Consider the following 19044-nt stretch of genomic DNA (forward strand, 5'->3'; position numbering starts at 1 on the left):
ATGCTAAATATAGATGGAAACCACCGTTTCCTCAGAAATTAGCTATGTTAAACAAGGATACAAATTTTGACGAGATTAGGAAAGTTTTTAAAAATCTAACGATAAACTTACCTTTTCTTGAAGCGATTAAAAAGTTACCTCGCCATGTTAAGTTTCTTAAAGAGTTGTGCACTACTAGGCATAAGACAAAGATTCCTAAAGACGCCTTTTTAACTGAACAGTTTCCAACTTTAACGGAACACAATGGAATCGTTAAGTACAAGGATCCTGGTCATCCCATCAGATGCGAGTGCACCTTAGGGGATACTCACACGACCACTCTGCTTTATTACAGACCGGGCGAGTGTTAACTTACTCCCTTATTATTTATATAAACAAATAGGTCTACAGGAAATGCAACCTACAACAATGATGTTGCAATTAGCTGATAGGTCTATCAAGTATCCTAAGGGTGTAGTGGAAAACGTTCTGGTTAAGGTTCAAGATTTCTACTATTCTGCAGATTTTGTTATCCTCGATACAGAAGTCGCTAATGATTCTGTTCCGATCATTTTAGGGCGCTATTTCTTGACAACTGCCAACGCGCTTATAAACTGTCGCGATGGTTCGATGTCCTTGTCTTTTGGCCATCTTTCCGTTGAGGTCAATGTTTTTAAAACAATCAAACAGTTTTCTGATATGAATATCAATGGAGAGGTTAGCATGATCGAGAGCTTAGCTCATGATTATTTCAAAACCACGTTTCCGGATGACCAGATGCACAAATTCCTTTCTTTTGGAAGTTCCAACTTCGACAAGGACTCCTTGGACGTAGATGAAATTGAGGAAGATTTCCTTCAACTCTTTTGCAACTCTTCCCTACCACATCGCGAGTCCCACCCTACCAACATCCATTTATCCCTTGACGCTATGACGGAAGATAAATTTTTCACCCTCTATCCCAGTGATTCTTTTGACCCACCTATTGAAGAATGTCTGGCATATCTCAAGGCTTCTAATGATCTAGACCTGAGAGCTCTAGCTGACAATCATTCATCTTCCATCACCAATATTCCCCACCTTCCACCTTTTCAAAGGAACCTGGAGTTTGCACTTGACCCTCTTGTTTCTCCTGTGCTTAACAATTTTCTAAATTCTCTTAATACAAAACCAATTCCCAAGGGAAAGGCACTTGACACCTTCATTTTCAGAATTGAGATAATTCCCACCTACACCATGAATGAGTTTTATGCTAAACCCACATTCTCATTTTTTCCATTCCTTACTTCTAAAACTTATCCATATCCAACATATCTTCCACAAACATCCATTTTCTCACGATCATTCGCTTCGACACGCTCTCATTCAAGGATAAAGAAGAAGGTGCATGCTCGGTTACGTTCTAGATTTATCAGACTTCACTTTCATTTTACAAAGCTGCGTCGTAGAAAATCTTGGTGCTTGATTCTATTTGGGGGTGCATTCCATGTTATTTATTTATGGAAAGACCCCTAACTCTTTAGGTTATTGATATATGGAAAATTGAAGGGTATATACGTATATATCCAGTTATTTGTTAAAGTCTCGAGTATTTGACTATAAACGGCTCATTTTGTTGGTTGGTGTACTTCCTTACAATTCCATATAATGGTAAGTGCACCATTCAGGTAACTGGGCCCTCCCTATAGAGTGTGTGGCTGTAAGTACCGGATCCTAAGTCCACGGTTAACATAATTCATGTTTTCCACTCTTGCATTTTTTCTCGGATTTTGAGTCATGTTCCTCTATAGTGTGAATTATGCATTTATTGCTTTCTTGTTTTTCTTATATTAAATCTTATTCATAAAAAAAGAAAAAAATTGTTAAAATCACAAACAATAGTAATTTAGGAAGTCTCGGGAATCTGACTTTAAAAGACCCACTTTTAAAACAAATTTTCTAAACTCTGTTGTCTAAAATTTGTTTGGGGGTGGGGTGTTCGTTTTCCGTCCTGGATTGTTCAACTTTCCAGTTGTGTTGTTTAGGCCATTTAATTGTATTTTGATTCGGGTTGACATTATCTATGAAATTAGAGTTCATTCGTTCGCATAACTTACGTCATGCACGAACTTCGAGGTGTTTTCCATCTTCTTATATGTCATCCATGGTTGGAATAGAGTGTAATTTTATGGATCATTGGATTGGAAATTCTCTCCTGATCATTTCCATATCTCATTTGCATAAATCAGACCGGTAACGAAGCGGCAAATTTAGTTTGAAGTTGCGCAAAAAAAAATCAAATTGGGCTTGGGCCCAATCTCGCTCGCACGTGCGTCTCCATCTTCAAACCAACAGTTGCGAGTTTGTCTTCCCCACCGCCATTAACAAGCTTTAAAAAAAAAAAAAAAAAAAAAAAAAAAACCAAACTTAACCACGCCCAAATTCATTCCCACCCCAAATATTCTCCAAACCTCTCCCACCACCATCCCCAACATTTGCAACCACCGAAAATTAGAAAAAAAAAAAAACCAAATTTTTTTGAACTGCCGCGCCACCACCATCGTTTTTCTAGTGAGGTTGTTTCACATTGTTTCCTACACCATATACAAACCCTCAAATCAGTTTAAAACTTCCAATGACTCTAAGACGAAGAATTTTGCTAGAACAAGCTGTTATGGCCGACCGCTTCACGCCGTTTTATGGTGACGAGATGATTAGGAGGAATTGGAATAGATTGTGGTACTCGATAGATGATTTCTACCACTCCGATTTAGTAGAACAATTTTATAAGAAGAGAGAGTTGGATGGACAGAAAATTTTCATGAAGGTGGCCGGGACGCGGAGAGAATTATCTAGAAAGAAGTTGGTTGAGATTGTAGGCATTACGCCTGCACGCCACCTCAAAGCCACCGTGTAGGAATCCCAGTATACTGGAGTTCCTGCATTGATGAAAGACACTCTCATGGAGGGTCAATACAATACGAATTCTCATTGTGCTCGACAATCATCTCTGTGAACCAACCAACTGGCTGTAGCTCAGTGGATTGGTAAGAACGTCATTGGGAAAGAGAAAGTGAGCGACATCGGTTTGACATATCTGCACGTTATCTGAATATTGCAAGAAAAGATATATGAATTCTGTATCCTCGAGTTTTTGATAAATATGATTAATTAGAGGAGTTGGGAAGAGTATTGCACTATTTCCTGCTTTAATTACGAAGATAATGTTGTCTGGGGTGGAACCAAGAACGAGCGGCGGTCTATGTTGAAATTGCATTCAAATGAAACTATTTATACGAAGTGCATCCAAAAGACTTGGATGTTGCCGGAGGATAGGGTGGTTGATTCGGATGAGAAAATGGAGGACATGACATATTTGGATGAAGATGCCTTGGAGAAGTGTACGTCTGATTCAGAACGCATGACAGTGTTGCATACTGGCATGCGTTGCATTTATGCTATTTGCGAAGATGTACGAGATAGGCAGATTATTATTCGAAATAAACAAAAGAACCTTCAAACGAGTTTTGAAAACCTCGAAAAGGGTCAGGATGATCTCTAGTGTAACATGGAGACACTCCTTCAGCGTCACCATGCGCAATATACAGAGATGAAGGCAGAGATGAAATCAACAATGAAAGCACAATGCCTATTCCAAGTAGAGATTCTACGACACATGCCACCCCTGGAGGGTTCTGTTTCAGATGAGTCTGAGAGGCATGAGCGTCGTTGTCAAAAGACGGATGGCTCGGGCCCTTCTTTATCTCAGGCCCCATCACAATCCCAGGCCCAATCTCCATCTCAGGGTCTATCTTCATCGCATGGCTAGTGGTTTAGATGTTATTTAGTTGTTTTTATTGTTTTTATTAGTTCGGATATTAACTTATTTGAATTCGGTAGTTAATTGCATTTGAATTTGAATTTTAATATAATTTGGTTTTTTTTCAAATTGTGCTTTGATTTTATTGTTAATCCCACCTTCCCGAATTGTTTGGGGGTGGTATTATTTAGTCTAGCATGATTTTTATATGATCCAAATTCAACCTAAAAGATATTAAGTTTGTTTTGGAATATAGAATATGGGTTGTTTCTGTTTTGGGTTTTGGATTTTTGTTTTCCGGCAATTGCCTTATAGCTTTTTGGCAACTTTCCAATTCGTTTTGGAAGCTCAAAACCTATATAAACTTCTTTCATTCTACACTCACAACCCACACTACATCTCACTTTCATCTTTCACCTTTCACTCCCACGTTTCCCATTTTTCTTCTCCATTTTAGCAACTCAGTAGCTCGGAGCGCACCTGCGCCCCAGTGGAGCGCCACCTACGCCCTAGGCACTGCCAGCCAAAATTTCTTCAGAATGTGACCCGCGCCCTACCAAGCCCAAACCTGAGCGCGACCTGCGCCCAAAACACTGGAATTCCAGTTTTCATCCTGAGCGCGACCCGCGCCCATCCCAGGCAAAAAGAGAGCGTGCCCTGCGCCCAAGTACCTGGAACTCAAAATTCACCAAAGCGCACCCCGCGCCCTATCCAGGCATAAGTTGAGCGCACCTCGCGCCCTGACCTCTGTAGACACGAAAAATTCCAATTTTTTGTGGGTTGTTCTAGGATCGTTTGCAGTTATTCCAACAAGTAGTTTGGTGATGACATCCCCTCATATCATACCGGAACAATCTTTTGAAGACTTGTTCCAAAGTGACACCTATGGTGCGTGGTTTTGTGAAGTGATCATTCTAGCAGGCTGGGACCCACTCTTGGTAAGTCTTGATGAACTTTATTCTCCTGTACTTACATCTTATTTTTATGATAATTGTAAGTTCTTTGATAGACCAGATGGAAAACAAGTGTTCTCCATCACCATTGAGGATGAACCAATAGAAATTTCCAGGTTCTTGCTAGCCTTTGTTCTTGGACTTGCTATGCCCGCTGAAATACAAGACTCATGGGCCTATTTGGTAGATAATATGTACATGTATAACTATGAAGATTTTAATGAGCATTACGGGGCAGGAATCTTTAGAATAGAGGACCAAGGGGATTATAACGTCGCCCTTGGTAGCCTATCTATGAACGTGGGCACTGTTATGTTTTGGATCATGCTAAACATTAGAGGGGAATGACTTTATTCTTCTGTGAATGACGAAACTTGTGATATTTTCCTTGCTTTAGCTGGGGGACATACACTCTACGATATTCCCCATACCTTAATGTCTAGTTTAGCCCGAGCCCATAGCAAGAGACATAAATACCTTCTTATGTCTGTTTTAATTTGTCGTATTATACTATCTTTCTTCCCTGTTTTTTGTGACCGTTTCACGGATTGGGTTGGGGTCAACATTGTGAGACCCACCAATTATATTATTCGATCGTTCCGTGCAATGACTTGGCAAGGGTGGAGGATACAATCTCATCAGGTTGCACCTTACACCCCATCCGACCAAGTGGCGTTTGACAGGTTAGCTATAGTAGACGATAAGTGGCGTGAAGCCTAGCAAATTACCATGGCGTGGCAGGACGCGAAGGAACCTCATTTCTTTATTGAAGAGAATTAGAATGACAATTAAGCGGGAGAGGAGGTAAGTTTTTATTTCAGTTAGTGTCTGCTTATGTCCCAAGCAATTTAATTCTCATTAACCTCATAACGGGTGGAACTCTTATAGAGTAGCGTCAGTTTTTATTTTCTATATTAGTATGTTTTAACATTGTTTTGCAGATGTTCCAGAATTTCACGCGTTTCCATGGTATTTCTCTACACTATTTATTTAAATACTTTGAGGACAAAGCATGCTTCTTGTTTGGGGGGGGGGGGGGGCATAAAACAAGTGTAATTAAGGCATCTGTTAGGATATAGATATGTACAGTATGCACTTGTTTTCTAGTTAAAAAAATAATTTTTTAAAAAAATATTAATAAAAAGCTTATGTTGTACACTTAGGAATATTAGTATTGATTTCCTTCTCTAGGCCCTTGATAATCTAGAAATCTCACGTAGTTTTTGCATTATAATAGTTTTTAGAAACTTAGGTTAATATGTAGGTAATAATTCTTGCATCTATCTATAAATATGTTACATAAGTATCTATGATTGTTGGCAGTAAGTTTCTGAAATCTAAGCTAGAATACTTATTCTACAAATCCTGTGAGAATATAGCCTAAAGCCTTATATGAGTGAAACATTTGAGAAATGACACAAGGGAGAAGTAAAATCCGGATAGAGAAATCACATGTCCACTTGCTTGATCACTATACCATATCCTAAGCGAGAATTTAGGCCCTCTTTTGATCGATATAGCCAGAAATTCAAACTTACAAATTATTTTCCGCTAGTCGCCCCTCTGAGCCTTTCTTTAGCCTTTCATAAACCGCAAATCCTTTACCCTGTTATAAAATAAACAAAATAAAAAAAAATCAACCTACCCATTCTTTGAATGAGTTTGAGAATAGAGATGAAGAATAGAAAAGAGAAAGATCTTTGAAATCAAGAATTAGTTAGTTGCTTCAGATAAGAAAAGAAAGTTTCCATCCAAATAAAAAAATAAAATAAAATAAAATAAATAAATAAATAAAAGAAAATAAATAGTTAGAACTCCAAAAATATAATCAAAGGAGTCAAAAGTCAAAGAAAAAGAAAAAAATATGGCTAAGGATGGAAACAAAGTGTAGAAGCAAAAGTAAAAAAACAATGTTTTCTCTAGTTACATAATATGAAGACTCTATTATCTCAGACTTGTCCTTTTTGAATATCTATTTCCTTCCTTCTTAAACCATCTCCTAATCTCCGCAACACCTAATAAAGACCTCTAGCTCAATTAGGAATATGTTAGTGTGATAGTAAGTGGCAGATGTGTTTGATCGACTCCGGCTTCCTTGTGTGTCATTGAGATTGTAAGGTAAAGTGTGCTTGTTACTGCATTAATGGAGTAGCAAAACTTGAGCGGAAAAATCGAGTGGTTTTTGTCTTAACATTTATGTGAGGGACCTACTTGGGGCGTTATTCGAAGTTTTTGAAACGGACCTGCTAGTGCATTTCATAGTATTACTCATTGTATATATGTTTATTCGTAGATGATTGATTATTATGCATATATTAGTTTAGGTTTCGACTTGATTATTCTGTAGTCATTGCTAGTGAGATGTATAGATAATTGGGAGCATAAATAAGGAAACAATAGTTTTATTTCTTAGTCGTTGTAATATAGATGAAGTTTGTGAGTACCTTCACTGGAAAACTCTCACGAGGCTATAACTCGTCCACTAGGGGAATTCCTAGTGGTTTAAGGTCTTGTTGCATATGGTCAATGCAATCGCACTCGGCGAAACGAGATTAGTTAGAACTCCATTTTTGGTCACTTATGCTAATTTCTCATATTTGCTTGAAGACAAGCAAAATATTGTTTAGGGGTGGTTTGATAAGAGACCAAAATTATAGTTTTAACCCATTAACAATAATACTTTTAGACCAATTATGCGAGTAATAAATAAGAGTTAATGCTGATTACGCGCTTTTATGTATTTCAGGCATTGAAGTCAATTATGTGCATAAATGTGCCACTTTGGCGAGATAAAAGAGCAAGGGTTGGTTACTAAGAAGTTCTACGATTAAAGGCCAAGATTCAAGAAGAAAAAGTATTTGTAAAGCCCGGTCAAAAGCTGAAAAGTCAAAGTCAACGCGGGCAGAAACAACACACAAAAGTTAGCAGAACTTTTGAAGACCTTATCTTTGGACTCAAGCCTCGGAATTAGGCGTACATTATGTCAAAACAACCGTCTCGGAAAGAGCTTTCCAATGGTTCAAATCTTGACCCAATCAGAGAGCAAAAGTGGACGAAAAGTCTATTTAAGTCAAAGCCAGCTGAAAAGGGCACTGTAAACTAAAGAAATTAGGCTTTGGGCTCGATTTTCCGGCCCAAAACATGGCTCCTCAGCCCATGCACGAAAATGTGGATCTGGTCTCCTCCATTTCCACACACAAGACTTAACAAAAAAGCACGAATTAGCTTAGGGTAGAAAGTAGCCATTAGAGATTTCTAGATCTAGTTTTGAGTTTTATTCCATTAATTAGTTTTCAATTATTGTTTTAGATCTAGTTTTCCCTTTCAATTAATTAGTATTATAACGAATAGATTGTTTTTTAGAATCAAATATTAGTTTATAATAAAGTATTCAATTTCATTCCAATTTAGTTATTGATTAAAGTTTTGTTTAAGTTTAGTATTGTTAAATTCTTAAATTAGTTGTCTTTATTTCATAATTAGTTAATCATAATCTAGTTCAATTATTAAATTCATTAGAATCAATTTCATTTCTTAGTTGTTAATTTAGATTTGAATTATTGATTAGTTAAATTAGTAAAGTTAGAATCTTTATATGATGTCTAGTTTCATTTCGATTGGAAATGATAGCATAATGATTCTAGGCTAAACCTCTATTAGAGTGGGTTGAAGAAGCCTTGATGAAGCTTGATTTGTGTTAGCGTAGAGTAGTCGTAAATTCCATTCTATTCTAGAAAACGATTAGTTCACCATGAGAATGGGTTTGATTGTTTCACATGCTAGATGTTAGTTGGTAGAGATTACCATGAACAACTAGGGATTAGGAAGAACTAATTGTTATGCGAAAGCAGTTCAATTCGGATTACGACGATTCTTCGTTAGTGAATTAATTCGAGTTAAGGTGGAATCAATCCCCTTTAATTCTTTATCTAGTATCAAATTAACATTTCCATCATTTTCGTTATTCGTATCTTGTTTAATATTTGAATTGACATCGTAGTATAATTCCCTTCGTAAAACTTTCATTAACTTTGGATAGACTCATAGTCGTAGAAAACTTTGAATGCTAAAGAACTAGGAGTTGAACGAATCTTTTACTCCACTCTATTTCGCTAGATTCGAGAGTAGAAATCTTTGATAAACACTGTCTTGATAAGTTTTAGTTTTACTTGCGTTTGAAGTTCATCGTTTATCCGTGAGTAGAACTATTCAATTTTATCGTTTTATCAGTCAGCTATATGTACGCAAGTGCCCAAACAGGTCTAACAATGACTCATTGGCTCTAAATTTATTGAATATCCAATATCGCCTATTCTAGATTGTTATACTGTGAACTACTCCTCTGTAATTTATTAACATGAGAGGGAGCATGCTGCAATGCGTATATTTGAAGTATATCTTATCTTTAGGCACCTAATACTGATTAGAAAATATGTATATATATCCATTTCGAAGGATAATAAACTAGCTGAGACGACTGTTATTTCATTAGTGATTATTGTTGTTATTTTTTATCTTACAATAGTAAGATCCCATTCACTATGTTCTATAGTGAATTAGCTTAGTGATGGTCGAAATTTGATTATATGTACACCGTGGTATAATTTGTATGACCTAGAAGCCATGAGCAGTTAGTAGCATTTGTATCACACAAGGAATTGATTTTTCTTATGTGAGTACACACTGGGATTGACTTAAAGCAGAACGACATTACGTTTTAGGGACGGCATGCTTATGAACCACAATGGTTAATTTGTTTTGTGAGGTTTTCATGTGAAAATTTAGGTTGTGCCAACTTTTCTTTTGTCTTTCAGAGTTGAACATGGTTAAGCAATAATCTGAGTGTAATTCAGATTTAAAGGATTCATGCCTCAGTGGCAATACAACTCTTTAAAAATCCTCTAGTCTCTTTAACGGTTGATTTGTTTATATATGTCTTAAGCATTTCAAGATAGCTTTTCTGCAAGTAAGAAGGAGCAAGTGAACATCAATTGTTCTGTACAATGATGAAGCTGAATTTGGAATTATTGTTGTGGTGTCAAATTTGGAATCTGAAAACGTGGTGATAGACCTACAAAGAGGCCTTGCACCAAGAAGTATACTACTGCATAGACAACTTGATGATGGACCTACAAAGAGGCTTTGCACCTAGAAGTGCACTACTGCATAGACTGAGTAGCTACCTTTAATTGCATGTGATTGCATAGATCAATATCCCATATGCAAAGCTTCAATTGAATAAGTTGTTATTTTGCCCAGATTGTATTTGAGATGCACTCTAAAAGTGTTAGGGCCACATCTCCTTTCCCAGCATCCATATTATTGTTATTCCTTTTTCCCTTTTTCTTTTTTTAATTTCTTTCATATGTTCATGTTTTTTTTAATTGATGTACAAAGTACAGACTAGAGAGAATGCGCTTTAGTGAGAAGTTCAAATAGTTGGTTGATCAAGTTTTGTACTTGAGCACTGAGCCCAATTCTATGTCAGTGTCATTTTGTGGTGCTGATTTGAGTGATTTCAATCATTTTTTTTTTATGTCTCCTCTTTAGCGCATTGGCTATAAAAACAAACCATCAAACCATCATATGCGTGGTTACTTACTTTCATCAAACCTTCTTAACCTTCCACTTTCAGTACTTATTCCAATGCCACTTCCCCCATAGCAACTTCTATAAGAAATTTGTGGCTTTCTCTTTTAGCAACACTTACTCTATCATCAGACCTTCCACTTTCAACCTCTCTTCTTCTATCTCTTCCTCTCCCTAAACTCCTATCCATTTCTCTTGCCAACTCTCCCACTCTACTTTCCTTGGGCTCTGGAGATCTTTCCTCCTTCCTTGCATGGATATAGGGGAGTGCGTGTGGGGGCGGTCGCACCCCTGAGATTAGTAAAGCTCCACTACTACATAACTAATTGCCTAGAAAAATTTTTCAAACTATAAAGACTCGTACCCCCCAATTTTTTTTAGCAAACTTCCACTACCGCACCCCTAAAATTTTCACAACTATAGTGAGAATATAATCACCAAAAAAAATAGTATGAAAAAAAAATTTAATAAAAAACATTCCAACAAACTAAATTTTTTTACTTCTCTTTTTGCCCTTACAAAATTATCATTTATTTTGGGTCCAAAATCATTAAAGATTGACAAATGTGTCTTTGAATGTTTGATGGGTTGATGAGACTAAACCAAATCGTCAAAAACCCAAAGCCCAACCGGTCAGTTTGTATAATTATAATCACCCATAACAAACCCGTAAGTTCTCCCTCATTTCTTTTACTCTCAATTCTAAAACAAGCGTCAGACCTCAAAAAAAAAAAACAAAAAACAAAAAACAAATTTATAAAAGACTTGTGGCGCAGCTTGTTGCACGTTTTTTTTCATAATTATTTATAAAACTCGTTATCATTATCAATAAAATTTTCACTTAAAAAAAACAAAACAAAACAAAGTAATTTTTTACTTTCAATGTTAATCTTTTATAGTTTTCTCCACATGATAGTAAGGTTATATAGACTTATAATATTATAGGAAGTTAACAATTTGTTGAATTGTTGTAGACTTGTGCACTAGATTATGTAGATATATATAGACATAGTAGTATTAATTAATGGCTTAAGTGCTTAAGTAGTTAACTTCATCAGTCCATATTAAATTCTTAGTAGTCAACGCACTCTAGTTTTGTGAATTGAAATAAATACATAATTTTTTTGATATTTATTGTTTAGACCTTCTGACAAAAATTAAAAATTAAAAAAAAATTGCATATTTTTTTTTTGGATGGGGTGGGGTGTGCACATAATCTCGCATCCCCTAGCTTAAAATCCTGGCTCCATCTCCCACACCTAGTCTTTGGGGTCAACAGTTAGACCATAATACGTCGTGTATTAAGCCCTCATCAGATATACAAATTGGCCTTTCAATATCCTTTAAGTCAAAAGGAGAATCCAAATAACTTGATAGCCCACCATGTACGCAAAATACTCTTTTTGTTTAATAACGGTTGCTAAGGGTAAACAATCAAAAGCACAGTTGATCATTTTATAGACTACTTTGGTAGAACGAGACTGACACTCCTTAAAACCATATATTTCGTTCATTACAATATCTTCGTGGTTCTCTCTCAAAAGATAAACTTTATCAGGATATTTTATTTTGTAGGCGAAAATGAGTGTGACAACCTCCAGGTTTTGTTCTCCCCTATCTACCAAATCACCAAGAAAAAGAGTCCATGATAGAGGGGGATGCCCTCTTTTTTCCAAATGATCAAGAAGATCTTGATATTTACCATGAATATCCCCTGCATTAACAAAAAAGGGGAAAACACATTAAGCAATCCATTATAGTTAAGCATAAAGAGCCAGTCAAATCTTGCATAAGCTTCCATGTCAAGTGTAAAGGGGTGTTTGGATCTTATTTATTTATTGCTAAAAAGTGTTTATTAGTGAAAAAAAAATATTTTTGAAAAAATAAATGTGTTTGGTCTCTATTTAAAAAAACAAATAGTTTTTCATCCAAAAAACACTTTTGGTCCCAAAAACTAGTTTTATGATAAGTAAGTAAAACTTGTTTTTCAAGTTAAAAAACTATTTTTCTTTGAGGGGAACACTTTTTGGGCTGAAGGCAAATGAATTGTTTAGATGTTTTAGAGTTTAGTACTTTATGCTGCCGATATGCTGAAATATATCGAGAAATATAGTGTGAAATCTAATTTGATAAAATAACTTTTAAGAAAAATCACAACCACACATGTTTATTCAAAAACTGTTTTTAGAATAAATATTTTTTCATAAAAATATTTTTTAACATAAAATGAGACCCAAACAACCACTGTGTGTTTTTTCTCTTTTTCAGTAAATGTGTGTGTGTAATAAACAGAATGCTGAAATCAAGGAATATTGAAATTAGGTGTCGTCTGAAATTCTGATTTAGTGTCAAATTCTTATCAAATCTTTTTATCATCTATCAAATTCTACTTTGAAATCATTCAATTTTATGATTTGGTATTGATTTTGATATGTAACCTCAATCTACAACTTCAATTCATCATTCAATCTCAACTTTGAATAAATTTAGATTCAACACAACCTGATCATGGCAAGAACAAACCAAAATAAACGAATAGAAGATAAATCACTTACCAAAAACGAAAAGCCCCTCTTGACAATCTTGGAATTCAAGCAACGAGTTTTCTTTAAGAAACAACGGCCTCACATTATGACACAAACTCAATACTTCATCTTGAGACAAAACGAATTGATCTACGCTGTGCTGATTTAAAAGCTTTTTAATGATAAAATCCAAATCATCAGGTTTAATAACATCAACCAATGAGACCACAATATGGAATTACAAGTGCTTGTAAGCTCTCTTTTTTTTCCAGTAGATGTGCTTGTAAGCTCTCAAAATGTACATTTGTATAGGCAAGATTTTTTTTAGCATCTAAGTTCAAGCTTAAAATTAAAATTTTGAGATTTCTACATTGCTGCAAGACAGAAATAGTATGGAGACAAGAATATGAGTGTCTGAGGACCGAACGTGACTGAAAGATCTTGAAACTTCCAGGGATCTGTCCACCGAGTTGGTTCTAAGCTAGTAAGATCTAGAGTTTGCGAATTTCGACAATAGGAGAGGCTATCAGGAATTGGTCCATTGGATTTGTTAGAATTGCTGCGCAAATTTTATTAATAGGGCCTTTGAGGATAACTAGTCTTAAGATTAAAGAGTACGCTTAAGGGTGTGTTTGTTATGATGGAAACACTATGGAAAGGAAAGGAAAATAAGAGTGGGCTACCTTTTCCATAGTTTATAAGATGTTTGTTTACCTATGGAAAGGAAATGAGCTTTTCTATATGGAAACAAAATTATTGAAATGGAAAAGGTTTTGTGTCCTTAGCTAACTCTTGAAATTTTTGTGGAAAGGAAAGGAAAAGAAATAAATAGATAGGGACTTACTATTAATACACCTATGACCCAACAATACAATTATTCCTTTCCATAGCTTTTGCAAACAAACATGATTATTCCTTTCCCCAGTTTACCAAACACATACCATTTAAAATTATTTCCTTTCCATTCCATTCCATAGTGGACCACCCATTTTATTTCATTTCCTTTCCATGAGTTAAAATTTAACAAACACACCCTTAAATGACCAACATAATTGATTGAACGGGCACTAAACCTTTCAAGCATTCTCATGCTGATGAAAACATCAGGGAGAATACTTGAGAGCGAGAGATATCCAATTCGATGAGATGCAACAAGCGCAATGTTTTTAGCTAGTATAAATCCTTGGGCAAACTCCCTGAGAGCTTATTCGAATTCAAGATAAGTTGCTTTAGTGCATTTTCAAACCAACTGGAAAACTCCCTGAAGAATCATTCATGGAGAGATTAAGAACTCGAATGCTTGTCAGACTTACTACACATACTTGTATCTATAATAGTACCATAAAGATAATTCCGAGGGTAGCTCCATTTTACAAGTATTAATATGCACTTCATCACTGTTAGTCACTACCAGATCAGTTGCTCTGCACTTAATGGTCAGATATTTTCATTGTAGTCAATGGATGCGACGGGCAATATTTTCATTCAAGGATAATTTATGTGTTTTTCAATTTAGTCCACATGTCATTCAATTTACCACAAGAAGCAATGCAAGGATATGTCATCATGTATGTCAAACAATGAATTCACAAGCAAATATTGAAGTCAGTACATTTTCCAAAGAAGACTCCTCGAATGTTACGTGTATTATAGAAAGAGTTGGGCTTTTAGACCAATTATGGGCTTAGGTTCTATTTAAAATCGTAATATGGGATTAAAGCCCAATCTTTCTTTGTCTTATTTAACACGTGCTTTTGAAAAGATTGGCGGGTATAGTAACAGTTTTTTCTGTTATTTTTTGCCCTACAACACTTTGACCTTGATTTTGACTCAATACCAATTACCAAAGAAAGCAAATTGATTTGAGATAATGGCTATGGCAGGTCTTTATAGGCGAGTTCTTCCATCTCCACCTGCAATTGACTTTTCTTCTTCCGAAGGCAAGGTAACTTTTTTCTATTATTTTATTGTTTTTAATTTTGAATTTTGTAATAACCTCTTTATTGTTTATGGAATACGCAGAAACTGTTTAGTGAAGCTCTTGAACGTGGAACCATGGAAGGCTTCTTTAAGTTAATTTCTTATTTTCAAACACAATCTGAACCGGCATACTGTGGATTGGCCACTCTTTCCGTGGTCTTGAATGCCCTTGCAATTGACCCCGGAAGGAAATGGAAAGGTACCTCCTACACTATTTTCCCAATGCAATCAAACACTCCCTTGATTTTGCTTTCGTATGTTTATTGAGGAAACTATTCAAAATGTCCCAATGTCTGTGTATCATTGCAATTTTACGAAACAGTTGAGAAGATGTGAACATGAAGACAGCAGAGATGGACTGGATTTTTTTTTTTGTGCTCTTTTTTACGTGTGTCTGATCTTTTGTCCCCTCTCCCATAGATGATGATGATTGTTATTGTTGTCAGTATTGCTATTGCTGTTATTCTTATTCTTAAGTTGATACTAGTTTAATGCTATAGCACGCGGGGTTTTGTTCTTAGTACGTATCCTTTGCTATTGTCACACTTTCTTACAGGACCTTGGAGATGGTTTGACGAATCTATGTTGGACTGCTGTGAACCTTTGGATAAAGTCAAGGCTGAAGGGATCACATTTGGAAAAGTTGCTTGTTTAGCCCATTGTGCGGGAGCCAAAGTGGAAGCTTTTCGTACAAACCAGAGCACCATTGATGATTTTCGTAAATATGTTAAGTCGTGCACATCATCTGAAGATTGTCACGTGATCACCTCATACCATAGGGCGCCTTTTAAACAGGTATGTTGAAGTTGTTCAACTCCACTTCTTAATTGATTCAGTTGTATTCCATAATTGGTACTCATCAACATCTGGCGTAATCGAACTCTACAAACATGTCATTTGGACATATCATACACTGGTGGGATTTGACTTGAACAATTTCTAGGATTTGACTCATGGAAATAACAAATTACAACTTTCCGACTCTTTTATCACTTGTTTTCTTTTGAAGTGTTTGCACTTTTCAAACAATTGTAGCTTACATAATTATGAGTCTAACATCTAACATGTATTGTTCTTGTTCTTCCATTTCCTAGCAAGTGAAACTTAAGTGATTAAAAAGATTTCTTTAAAATTTGGTTGCAGACAGGAAGTGGTCATTTTTCTCCTATTGGTGGGTATCATGCTGAAAAGGATATGGCTCTAATTTTGGACGTTGCCCGGTTTAAGTATCCTCCTCACTGGGTCCCACTTACACTTCTTTGGGAAGCCATGGGTACTGTTGATGACGCAACAGGACATCATAGAGGGTATAACTGTTATTTATTATCTTTTACCAATTACTGACTGAAGGGATAAGGAATATCTTCTTGCTCTCTGCAATGTCTTTTACCAATAACATGGTTGACACCGCTGAATGGTTTATTGATGTCCATCAACTTGTCAGATTTATATGTTTAGCAGTATTACTAGAACTGTTGAATTGTGAGCTTCACTGTTTTCTTTTTACTGTTCTTGGGTATATAGTTTGTTTATATGCTTTTCCATCTACTTGGTATGTACATTCTAGGTTCATGCTTATTTCAAGGCTTCAGAAAGCACCGTCACTACTTTATACCCTGGTATGACTTTAGAACACGATTTGATTTTTTCTTGTTTGTATTTTAAAATCATTCATCTACATACATGCGCTACTAGGCTCGACCATGTTTTGAAAACGATCTCTTTGGAGTTGAAGGTTACACTGAGGCTTCTCTCAAAGGCTCAAAGCACATCAAATTTGAGGCTTTAGAATATAGCCTATTTGTTAAAGGCTTATGTCTGCATGTTTAAGTTGCCTTCATTTAAAATTCCAGCTTTTGAAGCATATCTCTAAATGCTTACAGTCTACACACATAAATTGGACTGTCTGGGCGATGATTGACTTTTCTGAATGTAACTGAATTGTTGGGTTTGAACTCTTGCCCTTTGGCAGAGCTGTAAGCATGAAAGTTGGATCAGCACGGCAAAATATTTAACGGATGACGTTCCTTTTCTTTTGAAGTCTGAGGATGTGAAAGATGTTGACAAAGTTCTTTCTGTTGTATTAACATCACTGCCCACAAATTTTAGTGAGTTCATTAAATGGGTTGCGGAAGTTCGAAGACAAGAAGATGGGGCTTCTAGTTTGAGCAATGAGGAGAGAGGAAGGCTTGCTATCAAGGTCTTGGATAGCTTCAGATCCATTCTATTTTTACTGGTTGTACTTGATGAATGTTGTTTTTTCTTAGATTTTTCACACAATGGTCTGTCTTATATTATCATTTTTCATTTCAGGAAGAGGTTTTGAAGCAGGTACGTCAAACTGGACTGTTTAAGCATGTCACAAAGTGGATGTCTTCTGTGAATTCATGCTGCAATTATATTGGATCTTTGGGTCATAAAGAAATTTTGACTGAAATCGCAAAATGTGTTTGTTGCCAAGGAGCAAAGATATTGACAGGGAAGGCTGATTCCTCAAGTGGTTTTTGCTGTAGAGCTATGTGTGTGAAATTGTTGGAAACTAATGGTGACATTTCAGTTACAATGGTGTCCGGCACAGTGATAACTGGTAGAAACGAGCAAGGAGTTGATATGTTGGTCCCTTCGTCTCAAATAAAACCAAGTTGTTGTAGTTTGGATCCAGGTAGTGGTAGCACTGGCATGCATCCTGCAAGTAACGACATTATAACAGCATTATTATTGGCCTTACCTCCCAAGACATGGTCTGGTATAAGGGAAGAGAAACTCTTCAAAGAAATTTGTAATCTTGTGGCAACTGAAAAGCTTCCCTCTTTTCTTCAGGAAGAGGTATATCTTCTACTTCTTTTCCTTCTTAGAATTTGTTTTGTACTAGGAACCAATTTTTGCACCCTTTTTCACTTGGATCTCCCTTTTATTGTAATATTGATTTATGGTTTCCGTTCTCTTGCTTTTGGTAGTACCTTCCTTGTGAAGCACGAAAGGGAATGATCTCCCTGTTTTGATTGTGATGTAACTCACATTTTCACTGATGAACTTATATTTGTTGTTCTAAAATGTATGTGCTCGAACTGTAGATATCTCTTGTATACATTTGATATTGCACTGGCATTTAAATCTAATTTAGTGCTTCTGATTAAATTTTGAAGCAACGGTTAAGTATGTAACCAAATTTGTTTGTTTATTTTTTTGAATTGACGGTGAGTTCCACTGTGATCTTGTTTTATCGCAGGTTTTGCACTTGAGGAGGCAGCTCCTTTTTCTTAAGAGGTGTCAAGAGAAAAAGGAAGATGACGATCTAAGCGCACCCACCCAATTACAATAACCTTACTTTATCTCGTTCTTATATATTTGTTCTCCTTTTGGCGAGGAGGCATGAGAATGTAATGGTCATTCATAATCGAGCATCAGAGCAGTAAGCTAAGCAAGCAGATATGTCTATTGACCGAGATACCAACCAGTGCCGTTATTATTTATCAGAAAAATATATATATTTGTTTTTAGCAATAATTTTAACTTTTATTTTCGTATCATTATTAAAAAAAAATGTTTTGAATAACTGCAAAAAAGCATGTTTTAGAGAAAACTAGAAAGTAGTCTTGTGCATTTTAGGAGAATAACTCTCATTTTAATTAAAGTGCTAGATTTTTCTTTAATAGGGGGAGAAATTTATGTTTTAATCGGAAATAATGTAGATTTTTAATAGAGTTCGAATGTTACATTGGGCCCAAGCCTTAATATTAAGATATAAAAGAAGTAATTTCCAAAAATAGGATAATCATTTTTTTTTTATAAGTTATCACTAATATGTTTGGCTTGTGGTATGAAGATGAATCTGTCTTTAAAACTATAGCCTTGGAATCGATCGCACAATGCTCACTCTTCTTCAATACTTTGCAATCTGTAACATAGAATCCTATTTCTTCTCGATTTGGGAAGCCATGCATGGGTACTGTTGATGATGCAACTAAGGTTGGCCGAACTCTCCTTTTAAACACTTCGGCAAAACTGAAAAAATAAATAGAAACAATGTGTAACACCAAATAACGATTTAATAAGTTAAAAAATGAAATTAATATATTTCGACCCAAATAAAAAAGAGAGGAACAACTAATCCTTAGATATATATTATACCTGTACCTATTGGCTCTATTTTCTGAGCATTCACAGAGTCTCCAGTATTTGTAAAACTCTTTGGCTAATATTTGGCAATGACATAGAC

The 19044-nt window shown here is 35.7% G+C and overlaps 1 protein-coding gene across 5 annotated transcripts; it reads left to right on the forward strand.

Moving 5' to 3' along the window:
• Positions 1-14574: 14574 nt before the first annotated feature.
• On the forward strand, positions 14575-18332 carry LOC147505980 (phytochelatin synthase 1 (PCS1)). 5 transcript variants are annotated; one of them, XR_015193541.1, is made up of 9 exons: positions 14575-14790; positions 14868-15024; positions 15382-15620; positions 15969-16132; positions 16393-16444; positions 16798-17025; positions 17139-17156; positions 17287-17651; positions 18055-18332. XR_015193541.1 is itself a non-coding variant. In XM_086558345.1 (9 exons), the coding sequence occupies exons 1-9, from the start codon at positions 14716-14718 to the stop codon at positions 18145-18147; spliced, it is 1383 nt and encodes a 460-aa protein (XP_086414471.1). In that variant the 5' UTR covers positions 14575-14715; the 3' UTR covers positions 18148-18332. The 5 variants fall into 5 exon arrangements, 4 of the variants coding, with proteins under 4 accessions (XP_086414471.1, XP_086414467.1, XP_086414469.1 ...); XM_086558345.1 differs by having other exon boundaries at positions 17295-17651; XM_086558341.1 differs by having other exon boundaries at positions 17139-17651.
• Positions 18333-19044: the final 712 nt, after the last annotated feature.

This window comes from Coptis chinensis, chromosome 4 (genome assembly GCF_015680905.1).
Source record: "Coptis chinensis isolate HL-2020 chromosome 4, ASM1568090v1, whole genome shotgun sequence".
Taxonomy (NCBI): Eukaryota; Viridiplantae; Streptophyta; class Magnoliopsida; order Ranunculales; family Ranunculaceae; genus Coptis; species Coptis chinensis.